General features: G+C 41.0%; 1 protein-coding gene across 6 annotated transcripts in view; it reads left to right on the top strand.

The window, feature by feature from the left end:
• Positions 1 to 21,843, top strand: part of Dab2 (DAB adaptor protein 2) — a 54,655-nt gene that overhangs the window by 13,042 nt on the left and 19,770 nt on the right. For 4 of the 6 annotated variants that reach the window (XM_057789652.1, XM_057789650.1, XM_057789654.1 and 1 more), the window contains exons 2-5: positions 16,692 to 16,880; positions 17,796 to 17,935; positions 19,272 to 19,370; positions 21,238 to 21,369. In XM_057789652.1, the coding sequence (XP_057645635.1) occupies positions 16,790 to 16,880; positions 17,796 to 17,935; positions 19,272 to 19,370; positions 21,238 to 21,369 (462 nt within the window). In that variant the 5' untranslated portion in view covers positions 16,692 to 16,789. Of the gene's footprint in view, positions 1 to 16,691; positions 16,887 to 17,795; positions 17,936 to 19,271; positions 19,371 to 21,237; positions 21,370 to 21,843 lie in introns of all 6 variants that reach the window. The other 2 variants (XM_057789651.1, XM_057789649.1) reach the window with 1 other exon arrangement.

Here is a 21,843-nt window from a genome sequence, read left to right as displayed (position 1 = left end):
ACATCAGTCTCAGTACCTGATCTATGCTTGCATCCTAGCCGTGTTCTCCGTCACTGCAATGCTCCAAGTTCTATGTGAATATTTACTTATTTATTTATTTTTGGTTTTTTGAGACAGAGTTTCTCTGTAGCTTTGGAGCCTGTCCTGGGACTAGCTCTTATAGACCAGGTTAGCCTCAAACTCACAAAGATCCTCCTGCCTCTGCCTCCCGAGTGCTGGGATTAAAGATGTGCATCACCACCACCCAGCTCTATCTGAATTTTAAATATTGCTATCTGATACATGAACACACACTCAGGAAATATGGTTTTAAAATAAAAGCACATATATGTCACATTCTAACTATGTAAGAATTAGCAATGGTCTACCTTTCCATACTAATCTTTCCTCAGTACTGACGTTTCTAGATTTTCTTTTGGTTTTTCAAGACAGGCTTTCTCTGCAGCTTTGGAGCCTATCCTGGAACTCACTCTGTAGACCAGGCTGACTTCGAAATCACAGAGATCTACCAGCCTCTGCTTCCCAAGTGCTGGGGTTAAGGTGTGCACCACCACCGCCTGGCTAGATTTCCAACAGTTATAAAAGAAACACAGAATGGGAAAACATATTGCTTCGAATAAGTCATAGTGATGTGGTTATTTTAGTTTATAGCTGCCTTTGACAAAAGATATCCTTGTTTTGTTTTCTAAGATGACACTTCAAAATGTCATTTCACTTCTAAAATGGGCATTAAGGAGACTCCTTTTTAAAGATACAGTGGGTCATGAAATAAAGGGCATAATATATAATTGACCTTTGGCTTTTATAAAAGCCACATTTAGGACGCAGTCTATTTGAAGTCTGAGGGTCACTGGCATCATTGCTCCTTTAGAAGGGATGACCTTGAATCTGACATTTGAGATAGTTAGACCTTAACCTTTTGATGAAAAGGCCTTCCCAGGAGATTAGTCAAGTTCTTAAATAAAAGACTCCGGCAGTGTCGAATCACATTCACGCGGCTCTCATACTACAAAGCTCTCTGACTCTTTGATGCCTTCCTGCGAGTACTCAGATTTGTCACTACCACAACCTCGAGGCCATCACTCAATCTCAAAGTCTCCCCAGTACTGTCTAGACAAAATAGAGTGCTGTAAGCTCACCGTAATCCAGCTTGACCCGACTCTCAACCTTTCCCCCTGGCATCAAGAGCACCCAGCCCTGTATCCCTACTCAGTTGATATAAATACTCTTTCTTCCTTGCTAAGAATTCTTCATTCCCAGATAGATTTTCTGTACAAGTTGCACCCAGCCGTGGGTGGTTGGGGGGTGGTGGGGTTGGCTTAATCCTTTCTTTTGACTCTCGCTCCCAGGCAAAGATTGGGGCAAAAGCATCAGAAGCAAAGATTTTTAATTATACAAGTCAGCTTTTCCGATCAAATAGGAATAATACCAAAGCATCACGTGACAGCATTCTGGTATTTGATATTTGATACCTCCAAACCATCCCCAGTGATACTCTGCACAGTTCTTGGGCTGCTCCGATTTTCCTTAACAAATCCCCTTTGGAAAGCTTATTACTTAATATTCCATTTACTTTTTTTTTTCCTTCTGCAGTAGTGCAGACTTGTCAGGAAAGAGATCTCCATATATCCAAGCTCTAGGAGAATTCCCACCGTACAACAGGAATACAAATTTGTTATGTGATTTGCTTTCCTGGTGTGTATCAGAGGCTTATTCAAAGGGATGCACCCCCTATTTAAACAGGGTTGTGTGTGGCTCCAACTGGTCTCGAACTCACGATGTAGCTGAGAAGGTTGTTGAACTTCTGATCCTCTACCCTCTTCCTGTAGAGTAGGGTACAGATGTCCACCACCACACTGCTTTAGCGATGCTACCAACCACCTGCAGGGCCTTGTGCATGCTAGGCAAGCACACTAGCAACTGTAGTAGGGGTAGACTAGAATTTAGTATAGAGAACCCCAAAACCAGAGAGATTGATTCTGGGAAAGAAGCTTTTTTCATATCCATGTCTAGTAATTTTCTTGAAATCAGAATTTTGCTTGTTTGAGAAGGATAAAGCAAACTAAGCCTCTCTCTCTGCTTTTCCTGGCACAGCTAATTATTTGCATGGTTCTACAAAATGTACTGAAGACATTGTTAGTTAACACAGGAACGGTAAACATTCACCAAATTTTTCAGACTTCACCCAGTCTGTGGAGTTTGGAAGGGTTCCATCCCAACCTTAGAGATTCTGCCTTAACCTCCTTGTCTATAATTTTGAGCCTTTTTAATAAAGATTGGATTAGGGACTTAATAGTGGCTTTCAAAAGAGACTTCTCTTTGAATAGGGCTATAGAGTTCAGCTAAGGAAACAAGGCATGGAATTGCATTCTTGGATACTAAAAGTGCCTACACACACACACACAAGAGTCACATCAGATGCTACATGGACAGGAGACTTCAGCTAATGCTTGCAGACCAACTCAAGTTACCTTGATTTGATGACCTTAATAGAGATGACAAAGAAAAGCTACAGACGGAACACCAGTCTATCTGGTCCAGGATTCCACCTCACCCCACCCCCATTTTTTGATTAAATATGGAAGTACCCTTTGCTTAACAGGTACAGAATCTTGCAACTTCTCTTTAGCAGAGGACAGGGCTGTGACAAAGCACTCAGGCTAGTGAGCATTTGTCTAAGCCCTGCGTGTTTTACTGACCAAGGAAACCCCATTTAAAGTGAAGCTGGCATTCCTGTGGGCTCTAGCTAGCAGCCCTTTCGGTTCACCACGAACAGGCCTATCTAGATCATCAATGGCCAAGAGGTCTCAGCTGAAGCCTAGAAAAGTGGTCTTCAATAAAGAATTAGTATTATTATAATACTATGTACTGAAACCATATACTTAGTAGACCCCCATGGATAGTTCCTGGGATCCTAAGGAGGTAACAAACCTGATCAACATGGGGAACATTCAACAGCACAGAGAAAGAAACACTTCTCTCTATCTACGTATTGTAGAAAGACACAGGGCTAAGTCAGATGTGTGTGCTGTGGTGTGTGTGTGTGTGTGTTCTGGTGCTGTTTTGTTATTCTGATTCTTTTGTTTCGTTTTGCTTTGTATTGTTTTGAGAGAGTCTCACTGTGTAGCCATGGCTGGTCTGAAATTTAGAGATCTGCCTGACTCTGTCTTCCAAGTGCTAGGATTAAAGAAAGGCATATGTCACCACACCCAGCAGATAAACTGTTTATTAAAAATAGATAAAAAAGAGATAAAAAAAATCTCTTCTTTCCTAAACCCTGGAATACTGCTAGAAGAGATGGTTTAACAAATGACTTAATACATTGACAAAAGATGAATATATATATGTATATGTATATTAATTCATATATTAATATATATTCTTATATGTGTATATGTACATATACATTTATATAGATTCAGTCTATTTCTGAACTCTGGGGCAAACTTGGTGGAATTTGTACAGAATAAGGTTATTCTTGAGGTTCCTAGAAATTTACAATCAGAAAAGGAAGCCCGTAAACCCTGCCTTCATTTCCTGGGAAGCCTTAGTTCTCTGAAACGCTTCCATCCATTTCCCTCTTTCTTGTTGAGATTATACAACCACGTGGCCTAAGGTGACAGAACTGGATCCCTGGCGGCCACTGTAGGTGCAGCAATTGTTTTAATGATTAGCACCTCGCAGGTCCGACTCCGCCCTAAAGTCACCCCTTCATAGGGTCCCTTCGGTCACCTTTCCATTCCTGCTGATTGTGCTTTCGCCACCCTGCAGTTCATCTTGCACTCACTCTGAGAAAAATAATAAGTTTATTGTTTTGTTTAAATAACCATAAGCACAATTCAAAGGCAGATAAGTTAGCTATTTCAGGACATTTTTGTATCATGCATTCTAAAATTTAAAAAGACTGGGATAATATTAGTATATTACCTCAAGAAGCAAGTTTCTAAAGCAAAACCTATCCCAGAACCTGATAGAAAATAACCTTCTTATTTCACTGGGGAGAGGTCTCCTGAATTTTTAGGTAATATTGTGGGAGCTTTCTAACCTTAAGTGTGCTAGGACACTGGTGTTAATATAATAGGAAAGAGGACTGGTTCTCAGGTCCCTGGTTCCTCTAGAAACCTAACACTCAACAAATAAATACAAAGTTCCTTACTATTTTATTTTATTTTGTTTTATGGAGATGAGTTCTCTCCCTTGCCCAAGCTGATCTCCAACTTTTGGGCTCAACTATTCCTCTTGCCTTGTCCTCAAAGAATCTGGAGCTGAAGGTGTACACCAACACCCCCAGCTCCTAGATATTTTTAAGTGATACCTTCATTCATTTTATTTAAAAGCAACAAAATTTGCTCTAAACGAAACCAGCTGAATCACTGTAAGCCATCTCGAAGGTGATATTTAATATTCTGAGCACACAAGATGACAGTAAACAGTAGGTTAATTTTTAAAAGCTATCATTAGCCATTGAAGTCAGCACAGTCACCAGTATTCTTGGAGATGAAGCTTAATGCCTTGTTGGCAAAATCTTACCCAGCTAGAATAGATTGTATCAAACAAGGAAATGTGGGCAGGGCACATTTCTCATGGAAGATTATTGCCAGCCCTAAGGGTAGACTGAACACCAAAACAAAGGGCATATTCTACCCAGGAGGCCACCTAGAATCCGGAGATGGCGCGTCTGAATCATACATAGCACTTAAACCAGTCTTGGGTTAAGTCTCCTGAGACTTAATGCTGCCTTCTTCCAGAAGTCTGGTCTAGACACAGATGTGTAGTGGGCACACAACTTAGTCCCACTGACTATAAACAATTACTGCACACATCCCAGTTTGACTGCTCGGCACTGACGCGACCAGGCAGCTGGACCCTTCCTCTTTTAACATCTTAAAAACTCAGCGTGTGTCTGAAACTCGAGTTGCAGAAAGGTGGAGTCGCACAAGCATTGGCTTTCTGGATTACGTGAATATGGGCCTCTGCCTGGGAAGGGAAATCTCCTTGGGATTTATATCATTCAGCCAGAAAGAAACCAAATATCAGGCAGTATTTCTTGCGCTGGTTTGTGGAAGAGGAGAAGCTTAAGATTACTTTCCCCTTTTAAAGCACCCTGGTGTGGTTATAAAAGATCATAATTCTGCTGGGGTGTGTGCCTCTGCCTTTCTAACCTAAGGTTTCAAATACAGATTTTTATAAATAGCAGGCTTTCTTTAACTCCTAACACTGAGTAGAGTTCCAGGATGACTAATGGAACTGGAATAGAGTGAAATGTGTTTACTAGGATTGTGCACGCGCACACCGTAAGAGAACCTCCAAGAGGTGAGCTTTGGTTGTATCCTTAGGTTCACAAAGGTGGGAGGCTTGTCCTTCCAGGTTATTTCCTAAGGGAATGAACACATACACCTTTGCTAGCCTTGGAAGCCAACTGTTAAGTTTCTTTAATAGGATTTTGTTCAAAAACTAGCTGGGAGCTAGGAAAATAAGCTTTGGCAGCAGCATCTCACCTAACTTAAGGATAGCCACAGAAACAATAAAACACTAAGTATGCAAAAGGACTGTGAGAAAAAAATGCAAATGCTCTTACTTATTCCCAGAAACTCAAAAGTGGTATGATTGTGTCTTTTTCCTCATCTGACTCTTTGGTTTCATTTTATTTTAAGTTTTGAGATTGCAATTTAATCCCTTTCCTTCCTCCCGCATACCCCTGCCCACTCTCCTTCAAATTCATGACCTCTTTTTTTCATCAATTGTTACATGCATTTGCAAATATATATATCCCTAAATATAACCTGTTGTGTCCATATAATGCTACTTAATAAGTATGTCTTCAGGACTGACCATTTAGCACTGGACAACAAATTGGTGAGCTCTTCCCTGGAGATTTACTTCCCAGCTCCTAGCTTGACATGGTTGCCTGTAGTCCTTTGTGTAGGGTTGAAGCCTCAAGGGTTTCCCCCGACCCCTATAGTTTGGCATGCCTATTAGTGTCTTCCTTGTCCAGCTCAAGTTTGAGCTGTCATTGATGGCACTTCATTGATAGAGCTTGTGATGTAACTAGGAGAAACAATCTCCCTGAGTCTTCAGCTCTTCAGTCTTTCTGCCCCTTCTTCCTCAATGAACCTCAGGGGTGGGAGTGTTCTGTAGATGTCTCCCCAGGGACTGAGCTCCACAACACTGCATTTTGATTGGCTGTGGTTTTTAGTAGTAGTCTTCTGTCTGTTGAAAAGAGAAGTCTTGCAAAGTTCAAGCACAATATCCTTGTGACATTTAGTTGTGAAGTGCAAAGTGCTCACTGTGGGCTTATATTGGTCTAAGAGACTTTTATTCAAATTACTGCTCAAAAGCACTGTGATAGATTCTAAAATGTGCATGCCCATAGTTACATTTTTTTTTTTTTTTTTTTTTTTTTTTTTTTTTTTTTGGATTTTTCAAGACAGGCTTTCTCCGTAGCTTTTGGTTCCTGTCCTGGAGCTAGTTCTTGTAGACCAGGCTGGCCTCGAACTCACAGAAATCCGCCTGCCTCTGCCTCCCAAGTGCTGGGATTAAAGGCGTGCGCCACCACCGCCCGGCTCCATAGTTACATTTTTAAAAAAAAAAGTAGGAAAGCATTAAAATTCTTTATGTAAGTTGTTCGCTCTTCAGAAAACTTTCTGCCAGGATTTAGGATGAGGACAGCACAGAAAGAAACAGCATTACCATCTGATGATACAAGATGGAGTTTTTCTGTTCAGAGTCTTTTTGTTGGTGGTGGGTTTGTTTGCTTGTTTTTTACATTAAGGTGGGGTTTCACTAAGTAGACCAAACTGGCTTCCAACTCAAAAACCCCAGCTCAGTCTCCAAAGATATTCCAATTCTAGGCATGCACTACATAGCAGAGTTGTTCTAAAGAAAGGATTTTAAAGTTGGTTCAACTCACCCATCCCGATTTTCCATGAACAGTTTTACTTTTTGAAAACCCTCTTATCAAATATGGTTGATACCACTTCTACAGCAGTCACTGTGGCACAGTGTCTCCAACCCTATTGCAGCTACCAACGACAAGTGCCTGCTAGATTTGTATTCCCCAAAGAAAGCATTGAAGTGGCAGAGGTCGATCTGCTATTGCTGGTTCTACGATATCGTCACAGGGGTAGGAGAAGGACTCAGGAGCATTCTGGAACATGGGCTTTCTAGTCAAAATTCATTCCACATGGTGCTTCCTACCTATTAATGACCATATTAGAGGGTTCAGCGTCCTAAAGGCTCATTTCACTGGGGTTAGAGAGAAGTTTGACATTTGAGGAAAGTCTTCCCTATTCACATCTACCCTAAAAGAACTCTCCCTTCCCAAACTCCTCCCGCAGACTGCTTTAATTCATTGGCCTCTTCCCAGAAATGCTTTGGCTCAAAGTCCAAACTTGCTCTTCAAGTTCCCAGCCACCGTTGAGTTCCAAAGTTCAAAATACACAAGGAAGAGCAGTCTGTGTTGAGCCCCCATCTCCCCAGAAAGCCATGCTCTCCTTTCTCCCAGAGTCTTAGACTTCTTTCTTGTGGTCCTTTCCTCAGAATTCACAGGAATCACTCACTCGGGCCTTGTCGCAGAAAGAAAGACAGAAAATAAAGGAATGATGTAGTTTAAGATCATTCCTAGTCTGAGCTCAGAACCCTTGAGTTCCAAGACACAGTGATTGCCTTGCTGACCCCTTTCCCTGTAGTGCTGCTGATATACAGTGCAAAGGTTAACAATAGCTTGTAGGAAAAGAAATACTGCATTGTCAGCCATATTTATTATTTGTGTCCAATAGTCCCAAATGCAGAGTTCTGGCACAGTGTAGTGTCCACTAGATAGAGAGCCCCACTATGCTCACCCTTGAAATACGCCAAGTGCATAAACCATATCCTGGGTGTAGGGGGCAACTATGAGCCCAAACAAACAGTGCTAGCAACGTGAAACAATGACAAAGGTGATTTTTGAAGCTCTCTGTTTCCCAGAAGCCAAAATTTCAATACCACTTCCTTCTCCTTGTAGAATTGAATTACAGGACAAGGCTAGATTCCGGTTTTCCTGTTTCACCTAAGCAACAGGAGGTCAGGCTTGGGAGGGGTAGAATGTTGCTTCTCCTACAATGATTGGTCAAGACAATTGAAGCTAAGAGGTATGCACACAATGCAAGTGCTTTATTTGTTTGTTTATTTGTTTGTTTGTTTGTTTTGAGATAAGGTCTCACGTTGTAGCCTAAGTTTGCTTCAAACTCAAAGGAATCCACCTCAACCTGCTAAGAGCTACTCTTACAGGAAGGGATATCTCACCTGGATATGGAAATACTTCTTAACTTAAACCTCATGTCCATACTAAAAACATTCCATATGAGCAGAAAACCAGAGGGACATTCCACCACTACCCTCTTAGAATCTCAGTAGGTGATGCAGCCCTCCTTGCTGGTTTCATAGAGGTGTGTTAGCTGTAGCCAGGTTTCCCAAGGTACTAAAGCAGACTGTGATTAGTGAAATTACTTGTTCTGTCGTCCCCCCCCCCCGCCCCCCGCTAATAGGGAGAAGCATTTAAGTGCATAAACAACAGTCCATGCACTGATAAAACTGACTAAAAAATACTCTTGAAAACTAATCATAAAGTTGAGACTTTGGTCTCAGCTGTGAATGCGCTTCAGATGCTCCCAGTGAACTGGGTGGCCTGGCTAGTCTAGAGAATGGGCCTTAATATGGGTACACAAAGCTCCCTTAACACTTAACCCTCCCAAACACCAATTATGATAATTACTTCCTCCAGCTTGAAAGGAAGATATTGCTAATACAAAATTGTTTTTAAAGTAAAATGGTGGGGGGGGCACAAAGTCGGGAAAGGTCAAAAAAGCCAAAATTATTGTAAGTTACCAATGTCACAACTCGGATTTCCATTTCATGCTGGAGAGAGAGAGAGAGAGAAAAGAAATCAAAAGGCCAAGGTGCTGCACGGTAGAGAGTGTACCGAACTAAGAATAAATTTCAAGTCTTTGATCTGTGAGTTGTGTCTCAGACCTAGCCAAAACAACCAGATCCAAAGGCCAGTTTGACCAAGTATGATTTCTGCTGCTTGGGCTGGGGGTGGGAAAGAATCCAGGGACAATGTAGAATAAGAAGGTGCAAAACTTTTAAATTATTTTTCTGTTTTGGTTCAAGACTATGAAACATTTAGCTAAGTTGTTTTCTTGGTCTTTCCTTGATGTGCCTACTAAACGGCTTGGGTTGGGTTGGGTTGGCTTGGTTTTGTTTGGTTTGGTTTGGTTTGGCTTGGGTTGGGTTGGGTTGGGTTGGCTGTAGTGCAGTGGGAGGACCCTAGAGACTTGCATGCTGGCACCCCTCTCCAACTGAGACACATCACATCCCAAGTCCCAGAAGGCTCTCTTGGTAGAGCTTCCATGTAATAATGAGCTTTGCACAGTCTGCTTTTAAAAAAATTGAAAACCAGGCACAGTATACTCTCTAGGAATAGTGCATTCTGGGAACTAATTTTCTCCTGGTGCTAGCTCAATCCTAGCCAGCTTTTTAATTTTTTTACATTTTTTATACCCCGTTTCCTAATCACTTAAGAAAAAGAATCCACTAGGCAGAAGGAACTCAGAATAAGTCCTGTCTCTGTATGCCATGAAAACATAAATTTACAGGTTCTTAAGCCAGAGTGAGGTGGGAGAGGGCTGGTTTGTGCTTTGGTGCACCCACTCACCTTTTCACCTGTATCACTAACTAAAGTGTATCTCTCCATGTTTCGAGTTACTAACCATCAGAACACTTGCTGTGCAAAGAGCTGGTGTTGGCTGCCATGTGATATTATACAGTACACAGTATTGGGATCATGGGCTATGGCTTAACCATAGTTGTGTTTGTTGAACACTGGCTTGTGGTTCTGTTGTTTGTTTACTAGTTTTTAATAGACTCCTATATGCCTCTGGCTGACCTGGTATTCATGTAGCCCAGGATAATCTCAGGCTCATAAGCAATCCTACCTCAGCAGGGAAAAATGCCTCAAACCACACAGTTAAAAAAATTAAAGGCCCCAGGTGGATGAGACATTGAATCTTAAACTCTGAACTAATGTGCCATCTCTCCTCTACCCCAAATTGACTGTCTAGGGAACTAGGGCACATTTAATGTAAGTTTGACTTGACTCTAAATAGAAAGAAGTCTTCCTAGTTCAGGGCTTTGTAATCTGACTCTTACACCATCACCTCTCAGAGTACATGCTACTGGAAATGCATAACCTGTACAGAAATGCCTAACTTGTATATTAGCACAGGTATGGGGTCCCTACCAGAGTCAATATTTACAAGAATGCCTCCCCAGGACTCTTTTTGAGTGTACATTAACATGGTCTAATTACCCAAGTCAACAAGACACAAAAATCTTTTGGCACCTTTATTTTTCATTCTCATGCGTCTGTGTGATATGCTTTCACTTGCCTGCACACTAAACAGCGTGTGTGGCGGTCAAAGAATGACTCCATGGAGTCATTTCTCTCTTTCCACTTTGGGCATGGGTTCCGGGGATTGGATTTGGGCCATCCAGTTTTCCTGAGCCATTTCTCTGGTCCACAGAAATCTTACTGTCTGCTCAATTGGCCTTTGAAGAGTAGACTGACGTGTTAAAAATCATAAAGATGGAAGCAGCTAAGGGAGGAAGTCATTCAACAAGTGTGAGACTTCGGAGCTGTGTCTCAATGCGTTTTCTCAGAGGTTACTTCAGAGACAGTGGAGAAGGTGTCTGCTGCCTGTTGGTCTCAAGGTCTGGCCTCCAGGTTAAGACTGTCCTGTTCAGTACTCCAACTGAAGCAGGCAGCGTGTGATCATGGAAGCAGTACCTTCCTTGTCCAGAACAAAGTGCTGCCTCAAAGCGAAGATGTTTATGCTGCTTTCTTCTTCTTCTTCTTCTTCTTCTTCTTCTTCTTCTTCTTCTTCTTCTTCTTCTTCTTCTTCTTCTTCTTTTTCTTGATTTATTTATTTATTATACATAAGTTCTGTCTGCATGTATGCCTGCAGACCAGAAGAGGCACCAGATCTCATTACAGATGGTTGTAAGCCACCATGTGGTTGCTGGAAATTGAACTCAGGACCTCTGGAAGAATAGCCATTGCTCTTAGTGCCAGAGCCATCTCTTCAGCCTGACACTGCTTTCTCCTTGAGTCTCCTTCATTCCCTTCAGTATGTCTATTTCTTGCTGTTCTTGGTGGCAACTATAACTGGTATGTTAAAAAGTCCTTGGGATTGTGAATTTTTGAAAATATGGGTTAAAGGTAGGTGGGATTTAAGAACAGCAAATAACTAAAGAAAAACATTTTATAAGGAGGAAAACAAATTCAGTTTTGAGTTCAACAGTTTACCAAAAACAGTTAGGTTTTGGGTTAATGAGTACATTTATTATTCCTAAAACAGAGGCATTTTTTATACAGTTTTCAGGATAATGGTTTTAAGATCTTGGTGGACAGACATTCCCCTGCATCTACAATGTCTTGGTTCTAATATCCTCCCCTCTCACATAAGTCCAAACATTCTTTGATGTTCAAAACCCTATGTATATTGTTTACTTCAAATCATCTAGCATATTTCTCTATTATATTTCAAATAATCCCTAGAGTATTTAAGATGCCTAATATAATGCAAATAGTTACTATGCTGTTGTATTTAGGGAATGATATTTTTTTTAAAGTCTGTACATGTTTAGTACAGATTTTTTCTGTGTATTTTTGTTCAGCAGGCTTTCGAATTCACAGTTGTAGAACATTTGGATGTGGGGTGCTGAATGCATTAGGTGTTTATACCATATTACTCTGAACTTTGAAATAAGATTCTCTACTATGTGTGAAATGGGGCTACTGTCAAGTCCTTAACTCAAGTTATTCTAGCATTTTGAGACAACCAAACAAACTTCTGCCTGTCTGTATAATCAGAGTAAGAAGGTAGGTGAGAGGTGCAGGTCAGAGGACCTGATAAATAGTGCCATGATGTTTCTTCAGAACCTCACAGTCATTAAGGAGTACCAGTGAGACACCAGTACAAGTCCTACTGACAGAAGGGCAAGCAACTCTAAGAAGCTCTCCATTAAATTTATTTGCCCTTATAAAACCTAGACTAACTATTGCCCACTATGCTGATTTTTTTTTTTCAGGTTGCAAAATGCTATGAGTCACTTTAAGGACAAAACAAACTATAGCTGACTTTTATTAGTGCCAAGGACACAGTCATTCAAAGATGACTCACGCATCCTTCCGCTGTACATCTCTTAGAGCCCTCTCAGAAACCAAGAGAGATGTTGCAAGCTCCACAGTCATCTGACTTCAGTGCCATGCAAGGAAGCCATTTCCACATTCCTTCAGGGAGTTTTGTTTGAAGTTCAAAATCCAACTTAGATGTCTTCACTCAAGTGGAAGGAAGCTAGTCTCAATGGCTCAGCAAAGCGTCACTTACCATTTTCTGTTTTACATGTTGCTTCAAGGAGCCCAGGATACAATGTTTCTCCCAGATATATATTCTTATTTCTATTTTCAATCTTCTAATGAAAAAAAACGTCCTTTTCTAGAAAGCTAGAAAAATCAACTCTGTTTAGATATGACCCATGTATACATGTTTGGGATTTCATCTGTAATCTTTGTCTTTTACTGATTATTATATGTTTTTCTTAGATAACCTCTTCCTTCCTTGATCACAAATCGTATAATCATGCTGCAAATGAAAGACTGAGTAATTCAAAGTACGCATCCATTTTATTTCAAATTTATAGTAGTCTTTCTTCCCTATGTTTCTCTTTGGTTACTATAACTGTCATAGTAAAGGATATACAATAAAAAGAAGCCAAATACCTTTGGAACAATAGCAATGCCACCAAAGTTGTGGTGGCACAAACCTGTAATTTAACACTTGGAAAGGTGACAGTTTCAAAGCCCACAGTGTGTTTGAAGCCAGCCTGAGCAACTTAGTGAGAATTTGACTCAAAATACTACAGTGAAAAGGACCAGAGAGCAGGGGGTGAGATATCAATGAACACTTTCCTGGTGTATGTAGGGTCAATCCTCAGGGACTCCTCCTTACAAATGTTGTCTTTGGTGTCTGAGGAAAAGGAATTGTTAAAACACATGGCCAAATAGTTCTACTCACCTTCTGCTCTTTCTATTTGACACAGGCAGACAAAGCGTGAGATGGTCATGGCCTTGAGTTATATCGTGACATGTCTTATGTGTCTACACCCACTTGTCTTGCCACCGTCCCCTCTCCCTTAGGTGGACAATTGTGCTTTGTGAAACTTATCAGATCTCTTTAAAATATTAAAACCTTGGGATCAAAAATGCTGAATTGAATGGGCTAAGTCCTTTTTTTTTTTTTTTTTTTTTTACATCCTGGAAGTAGCTCTTATACACCAAATTGGTCTCAAACACACAGATCTGCCTGCCTCTGCCTCGGGAGTGCTGGGATTAAAGGCGTGCACCACCACCACCCAGAGTGGGCTGAGTCTTTTTTTTAAACCTTATATTAGCAAAGTCTTTTCTTGTCAGAAACAACACCCTGATGTAGGGTGTGACAGTACTTTCTGCGATGGACAATGAATTCTGATGTCCATGATTCTTTCCCAGCCAGTGATTCCACCTGGTTTGGATGCCTCCTACCTCTGTGGTCCATGGAAACACTGTTGAACTCAGTGTCATAATGGGAGCAATAGAACAGGTGTTTCCAATGGAACTCTTCATCCAATGGAAGTTTCTCACCTCATCACACCCTGGAAAGCGGTGAAGTCCAAAAAGGTTTCCATCCACTCCTAGAAGACAGTCTGTGTCTTTGAGACACATTAGCTACCCTCTAGAATTTAGGGCCCTCAGACAAAACTTCTCATTACATTTCTAAAAACAAGCCACAGATACTAAAGGGAAGGTAGAGAGTTGGTGAGAAACTAGAAATTGACAATACACACATTCACACACATGATAAGCAAGGAAGAGAATTTAAACTGTTCCAATAGCCCAGGCTACCATCCATGTGCATGGCTCCCACATGCCAAATGAGTCTTTTCCCTTCAAGGGCTCTGTGGTCCTGAAGATTTGGCAGACAGGCATGAAGTTAATCTGTGTGAAACCATACGATGAGCATGCACGTTTAGAAGGGAGAGTCGAGAGCTTCATTCAGAGGAGACTTTGGCCTACCTACTGTCTTCAGGGACAATAGGTACATGAGGGAGCAGGATGTACCTCAGAAGATGGGAAAATGTAAGGAAGCAAACCACTCACTTTAAGGCCATTCGGAAAGAAACAGTGGAAAGAGCAGAGGGTAAAGATGATCAGGAATTAAACACTCAAAGGCATTACACGGGAAATGAAAATAGCTGTCCATTGCTAAATTCAAAGGAGGGCTTCCACAGGAAATTTTACAACTTTTTTTTTTAATTTAGAGAATATTCATTCAACTCATTTAAAAAATATCCTGTGGCAGCCTAATTAAGTAAACACAAGTAGGATGCAGAGCTCCAAGAAAGGCGTAGATGTATGGTGTATGCAGTAAGGCCACTCTAACTGATGGAAAGCAAAGTAATTAATTGCATGTGTCAGGAGACCATCAGCAAAGTGAGTGGCTTAATGCAAGAGAAATGTATTGATCTAGTACTTCGAAAGGCAGTAAGCCCAAAGTCAGGACATGACATAGTTGGTTACTTGTGGAAGCTTAGAGGTAAACCCATGTTGTGCCATGCTCCTAGCCTCAGGTAGATGTGAGCCGTCACTTAGCTTTTCTTGGTTAGCAGACATATCAAATTAAGCTCTTATTTGGATTTATATTCCTATTTGCTTTGTGAGTCTCTGTCCCTCAGACCTCACTCTGCCTTTTAAAAGTAAGGACATGTGTCATTGGATTTAGATCCCTTGCCAAATCCAGCACAATCCCGTTTTATTGCAAAGACTATGGGTACTAGGTCTTAAGACATAGTTTTATTGCCCACTACGTAGACATAATAGGCACCTTTTGTAACAAGATTGTGATTTCTAAGATAAGATTCATCAATGGGATGTCAAGGGATTCTGACACTGAACCAGACTGTGTGGGATAAAAAACCGGTTCTGTCGCTTGGCAGGCAGTAAAAAGTCTGTGCCTTGGTTTTTCGTGGGAAGATGAATTAATGCTGTAATACGTGTTGAGGATTTTTAGGAGTTAAACAGGAAAAACTTCAAGGCTCTTTCTTTATCTGCCATGTCTACGAAACAGCATGCATCCCCATGGGTAGGTTCGGACCGTGGTGTTGTCATACATGGGGGACATAGTGCAGAAAGACGAAAGTTCCTGTGGTAAGGGAGTGTTCCTGTCTAGAGACAGTGTTATAGTAAATTTTTAAAGGAGAGTGTCTTTCCTCTGCCTTTGGTCTATAGTTTTAGAATGTTCACCCTCTCGGGTTCCTCTAGAGTATATAGGAACAGAAGACCATGTGGTGCAAAAACCTTTTGAAACATTAGTTTACGCATGTGTGCTGGCTGTTTTCTCTACTGTAATCCACAGGGGGGCGCTATCGGAGCCTGGGGAACAACTGTTTTGAAGATGTTTGTGTTGAATGATAGCATAAAGGCATTTATTAGTGTGGTCAGTGAATTGTGCAAGAGACACCCTTAAGCATTCTGATACACTAACATATCGATGGAGAAAATGGAAATGATTTATTTATAATACTAATTTTTCAAATAGCATATGAAATGTTTCATTATGACATTTTGATACATTGTGCTTTGTTTATATCACTCCCACTACCTTTTTCTCCCAATCTTCCCCACCCAATCTTCTCCTGTCTGCTCTTTCCCCTTCCTCTTTTACATATTTTTCCTTATGCTTTCATGAACATATGTATGTTTTATGTCATATATATGATCTAGCCCTAATATATTTAAATATAGACTCCATATACAAGAGAAAGGTGTGATATTATTTTACCCTCCATGTTCCTTCTCATGTTTCCATCCTCCTCCTTCCCCAAAGTCCCCATTCTACATACATGTCATAACCACATATGACAGAAGATGCAGTGTTTACCTTTCTGAGTCTGGCTTATGTTGATTATCAGGTTGATTCCCAGTGCTACTGAGCCCCGCCCCCAGCACCGCCATCACACACCATAACGCTATTTAAAGTTCAGAGCTTATACAGCCCTGGAGATCATATGTAGAATCGTAATAGTGGCTTATTAAATGTCTCAGTAAAGTAGTAACTCTGCTCTTTTCTACTTTGGGGGTGTTGGGGATAGAAGCCAAGCTGCAGGTATTCATATACCGCTGGAGCAAACTGCCTTTCTAAGCAGTTTTGTGGATAACTGAAACTCTTAACACCCATTTTCAGACATCAATTACCACCTAATCGAGTTCAGCAGGTATGTTTCTATTTTGCTATGAACTCTAACCAGTTTGCAATCCCTGTCTTTGATACCGGAGTCTTATGCCAAAGTTCTAACACAAGTTGCTGAGCTAGGTAATCATTAAATGCTACCAGAAATCAAATGCTTGAAGAAAAATTTACCAAACAATCTTTTCCCATTCTGGGGAGCTTCAAAGGGAACAACCCTGCCTTCAGAGTTCAGCGTGATGGAGAAGGATTGGCAAGCGTGTGCAGCTACCAAGTCTATACCGGCAACAGATGGCCCCTGTGGACACGGATGTGTGGAGTCTGGGTTTGCTGTAGTTTGGTCTCACCGAGCCTTTCCTCTGCCTACAGGTGTGTGCCGAGGGTTATGTTCGTTTGAGACCTGCGCGTCAAGGATTGCTTGGTGTCAGTGAGCGTCTGCTGCTGGGTTTTCTGTCTGCCTTCTCGTCATGTCTAACGAAGTTGAAGCCAGCACGACCAATGGTCAGCCTGACCAACAGGCTGCCCCGAAAGCTCCATCAAAGAAGGAAAAGAAGAAAGGTGGGGGTGAGTGTCTCCTGTTCGGCTGTCAAATGAGCTTACTCTCAAGTTCTAAGAAGGGAACTTTTCTTTTTTGGCACAAGTGATTGGCATGTCTCTTGTGTGGCAGTCCTTATCTCTGCACCTCTGATTATACCAACTTAGGTTCAGTTAGGAAAATTTCATGGCATTTTCTTTAATTATGTGGGGTTTTTTATAATTATTTTGTTTAAATGCATGGTTAATTATACACCCATAACTATTGTGTAATTATCTTCCAGTCATCTCTTTACCATCTTGTTTTACTAGCACCACCAGTTTTGAAAAATCAAAACTTTTGTTTTCACTAAAACACTCTTGGCTTTACGTAGTAAATAGTGCTCACGTCTTTAGTGTGCCAGAGCTGGAGAAGGGGCCACGAGCTTCCTGCTCTGCTCTGGCTGCTGCCTTCAGCTCCAGGAATGAGACAGCATGGGAAGGGTTAATTATTCAATTACAGCCATGGTAATTTACCCTCAATTCGCTTTTGTTTTCTGATGGTTCAAAATGTTAGAAAATAGTTTTGTGCCTTATTTTCTTTTCTCTTTCATTAAAAGAATATGCCATTTTTCTAAAATTCACTCAAAACATTAAAAAAGCTTCGATGAAAAATATTCCCAGCTCCCAATTCATGTGTTCTCATGAATTTCTCTTCTGCATTTTGTATCTTAAGGAAGTAGTTTTCTGGTTTTTTTTCCCCTTTTACTCTCAATTCTATATTCAATATTGAGAGATTTTGCTCAAAAGAAGTAAGAATGAGACAGTGGAAATTCCATGTGTGACCAATTACTGTGTAAAGATTTATGCTATTTGGGGGGGGATGCTGAGCACATGTGATCATACCTAAGGGGGACATTTAAATATAAGCTTTATCCTGCATTGCTTTTTACTTCTCAGGCTCCGAAAAGACAGATGAGTATCTGTTGGCCAGGTTCAAAGGTGATGGTGTAAAATACAAGGCCAAGCTAATTGGGATTGATGATGTGCCCGATGCAAGAGGAGACAAAATGAGCCAAGATTCTATGATGAAACTCAAGGTAAAGAAGCCATTATCTGTCTCAACCATGCGTCTAAAAGGGGATTCTATTAGCTCCTTTCAACCCAAATGTTTCCATTCACATATTGATCCACCAGTGTTTTCTTTTCAGAGAAGTCGTTCATTACTTGAATCTGTTGAGTCTTGTTGTAGACTTCCCCTTTAATCAAGGGTCACAAGATTTTGGGTGCCCTTTCATTTGGGTAAACTCAAAACTCAGATGAGCAAAACCCGTCCCTAAACTCTCCATCATTAAATGATTTTTAAAAGCCATGGGCAGTTGTGTGTGATATGTCTTATTCTGCATAGAAGACACAAAAGAGGGACTAGGAGGACGACTCCATGGATAAGGTTCTTGCCTTTATTTAGATCTCCAGCACCCCTAAAAATGCTGCATAAGTGGGTCAGCCCATTTGTAATCACAATCATCAAGGGTAGAGACAGTATTCCCATTGCAAGCTTGGCTAGAGAATCTGTGAGCTCTGTGCTCAGATGAGTCCCTGCCTCAGTATATGAAGAAAAGATCAACTAAGAAAAATGTTCGCTAGCATCTTCTGGCCTCTATACACATGCATACCATGCACATACATACCCCAAAGTAATAAAAACTAAAAACATTTAAAAGAAGTCACAGAATGGCTATTGGCTGAGGAAGTATGTGTATAAAATGCATATGTGTCCATGTTCATGTGTATGTGTGTGCACATGAATGTGGCCAGAGGTTGACATTGAGTGCCTTCCTTAATTGTTCCCTACATTATTCTTTGAGACAGAGTAGCTCACTGAACCTGGAGCTTATCAATTTGGCTAAACTGCCTGACCACAAAACTCCAGGGATCCTCCAGTTTCTGCCTCCCTGGCACTGAGATTACTGGTCTGTGTCATAGCATCCAACTTTTTATGTGGGTTTTTGGTGATCAAACTTGGAGTCTTCATGTTTACATAGCAAACATTTACCAAGTGAACCATCTTCCCAAGCCCAGTGTTTCAGAATTTTTCATTTCTATACTATGCTCCTATGTGGACCTAATTAAATAATGCAGGGTTTAGGAGCCATCTTCTGTGTATGTATGTTTGTGTGTGTGTGTGTTATGGATATTACATTTATGAGTTTGCATACACCAGACAAGCATGCTTTCACAGAGCTACGTCCGCAGCCCTTGAAGAAATAACATATATCTTCTACTGTTTCCATTACCCTTGATCAAAAATGCTCCCTCCTTTCTCCAATGCCATCCAAGCTGAAAACAAAGTAGTTCATCTTCCAAAGTTTTTGCCATCAAAAGTATTCTAGGATACTTTACCATCTATTTCCCTTATTCTCTCAATCTCTCCAGGGAATGGCAGCGGCTGGCCGGTCTCAGGGACAACACAAGCAAAGGATCTGGGTCAACATCTCCCTGTCTGGTATCAAAATTATCGATGAGAAAACTGGGGTAAGAATTTGTGCTTGCTAGCAGTAGCTGACCACCTGAGTCTGACCTGGGGAAAATTTCCTTTTCTTCCTCAAACAGAGAAAAGAATAATATCACACATGGCTTCTTTAAAATAGACGATAGGAAGAAAGGAATCAAGATATCCCATTTTGAAATTCATTTCCTATAAAGATGTGAAGAAGCCCCTAAACACAAGGGTGCAGCTGCTGTTGCATGCTATTTATTTTGAGTTTCAGACTAAACGAGGTTAATCTCAATATCTGACTTATTTTAATGGATTGGTCATGTGTGAATTTGGTGACTAGTTCCAAACCTCTAGAATGTTTTCATCTCTCTTTCAGCTCTGTCCTTCCCAACCTTCAGATGTCAACATTTTTGGCTGTTGTTTTAGTTTTGTGTGTGTGTGTGGTGGGGGGGGGGGGGGGTGGCAGTGGTTGATCTATCATGTGGAATCAGTTTTGCTTCTTTATTGCTTGTTTAGTTTATTCTGGTCAGTACCCCAAAGCTATAGTATTTCAGGCCTCCTGTGGCACTTTCCCTTTTTTTCTATAAAATGTTGTCTTCTGTAACTCTGCTGCTCATATCAAGTCAACATGACAAGATCTCTATTCATCCCTTCCAAGAGGCACCTGTTATCTAACATGAAAAATCTGCCTGCAAGACTTAGGGTGAGGGCGCCATGGTATATGCCCACTCAGCTCTCTGGTCCTTAGTTCCTCGGGTATCATTGCCTTTTATCATTATTCTTCTGCCCTTAGTAACTTTTTATCTCAAGCCCCTCGGACAATAGTTGCCAGTTTCTCTCATAAGCATTATTTCTTTCTTTTCCAAATATGATCCCTTTGGTACATTAATTTTAATATTCATTTAAATGATAAATATAGATTCATAACATTTAATAAACCATATGACATTTTAATTTGTTTCATAAAAGCTTCATTTGGCAAAAATGTCTTTGAGACTAAAGACCCGCTGTCAAATCAAACTCAATGGTTCAAGAGTATCTGTTGACTTACCTGTTCAGTGATCTTAGGCATTTGGAAATAAACTTCAAGACATATTTTGCCACCTACAGATTTCTTTCAAGAGTTGAACTCGTATGCAGGCTAGAAAGGATCAAGAGAGATGGGGAAAATCAGAAAATTAACTAGAGTCTCTGTCACATTTACTTCTCATAGCAAGGTCCCTCCAGGACAGGATGAAAATGCTTATCAGTTGCATTTCATAGCTCAAGGGTTTACTGGGTTCAGTCATTTTAATAAAATACAGGAGCCCGCTGGACAGTTTTCCAGCTTAGGCTGTTCATTTAAGTTTGTCATTTAGTTAGGAAGTTGGACCTACTTGAGTTTTGTTTGACTTCAGTTTTTCATCTTGCTGTTTATTGTGGTAGTAGCTCTGATTTTGGTATGTTCTCACTTGGTTCTTCAGTTGGTCAGATGGTTTTGACATACTATTTTGTTGTGCTGCCTGGGCTGGTCTTGAACTCATAGGGGAAACTGATGACCTGTCTCAATCTCCCAGGGACTATAAAGGCCACAACACCCAGATTCACTTGGGGTGATGATGATTACATATTCCTCCTTCACTTTAGAAATTCTTGAATTCCCCTCAGTCTTTCCTTGTGTATTATGTCTTTTGGATAGAATGAGAGTCAAGTACTTAGATTTTTAGAAAGAGTGATCTTCTACTTTTGTTTTCTATTAACTCTTCCTTTTGGAGCCCTTTTTAGCAGAAATAAATCAGATCTAGCCTTGAACCAAAGGCTTTACCCTCTTGGTGTATGCCTTCTTATAGCCCTCTGCTAGGTAGCTGTGATAGCCAACAAGTCTATATCACTCACTGTTGTTCTTTTATGTTCCCTTTCTAGGTAATAGAACATGAACATCCAGTAAATAAGATTTCTTTCATTGCTCGTGATGTGACAGACAACAGAGCGTTTGGATATGTGTGTGGAGGAGAAGGCCAGCATCAATTTTTTGCCATAAAAACTGGCCAACAGGTAAGTTCTAAGACATAGTACACATGAGGACTAGCCCTCTGTTGAGAGTAGGGGTGCTTGTTTCTTAACAAGAAGAATTACTCGAAACAGTTCATTAAGTCATTGGTTCTTTTGGTCAATCACCACTCAGACTGTAGTGGGGAGCTGTGGGCTGTGTTCCTGCCGCCCCAGCTCCTGGTCGCCTGGCTAGCTTATGCCCCAAAATAACAACACACAACCTCTATTCATTTAAACACTGCTTGACCCATTTCTCTTCATGTGTGTAGCACCCCAAGGTGCGCTTACTGGGAAGATTCTAGCCTACGTCCATCCTGGGTCAGAGCTTCATCGCATCTGCTCTGGAGCACACACCAGCATGGCGTCTGCCCCAGAGAGGAGAGAAATGGCATCTGAGCTCACTTCCTCTTCCTCCCCGCATTCTGTTCTGTTTACTCCACCCACCTATGTTCTAACCTATGAGGGCCAAGCAGTTTC

The sequence above is a fragment of the Chionomys nivalis genome, chromosome 15, assembly GCF_950005125.1.
Source record: "Chionomys nivalis chromosome 15, mChiNiv1.1, whole genome shotgun sequence".
Classification (NCBI taxonomy): Eukaryota; Metazoa; Chordata; class Mammalia; order Rodentia; family Cricetidae; genus Chionomys; species Chionomys nivalis.
The sequence above is the reverse complement of the archived record's forward strand: the minus strand, read 5'-3'. Positions and strand labels throughout refer to the sequence as shown.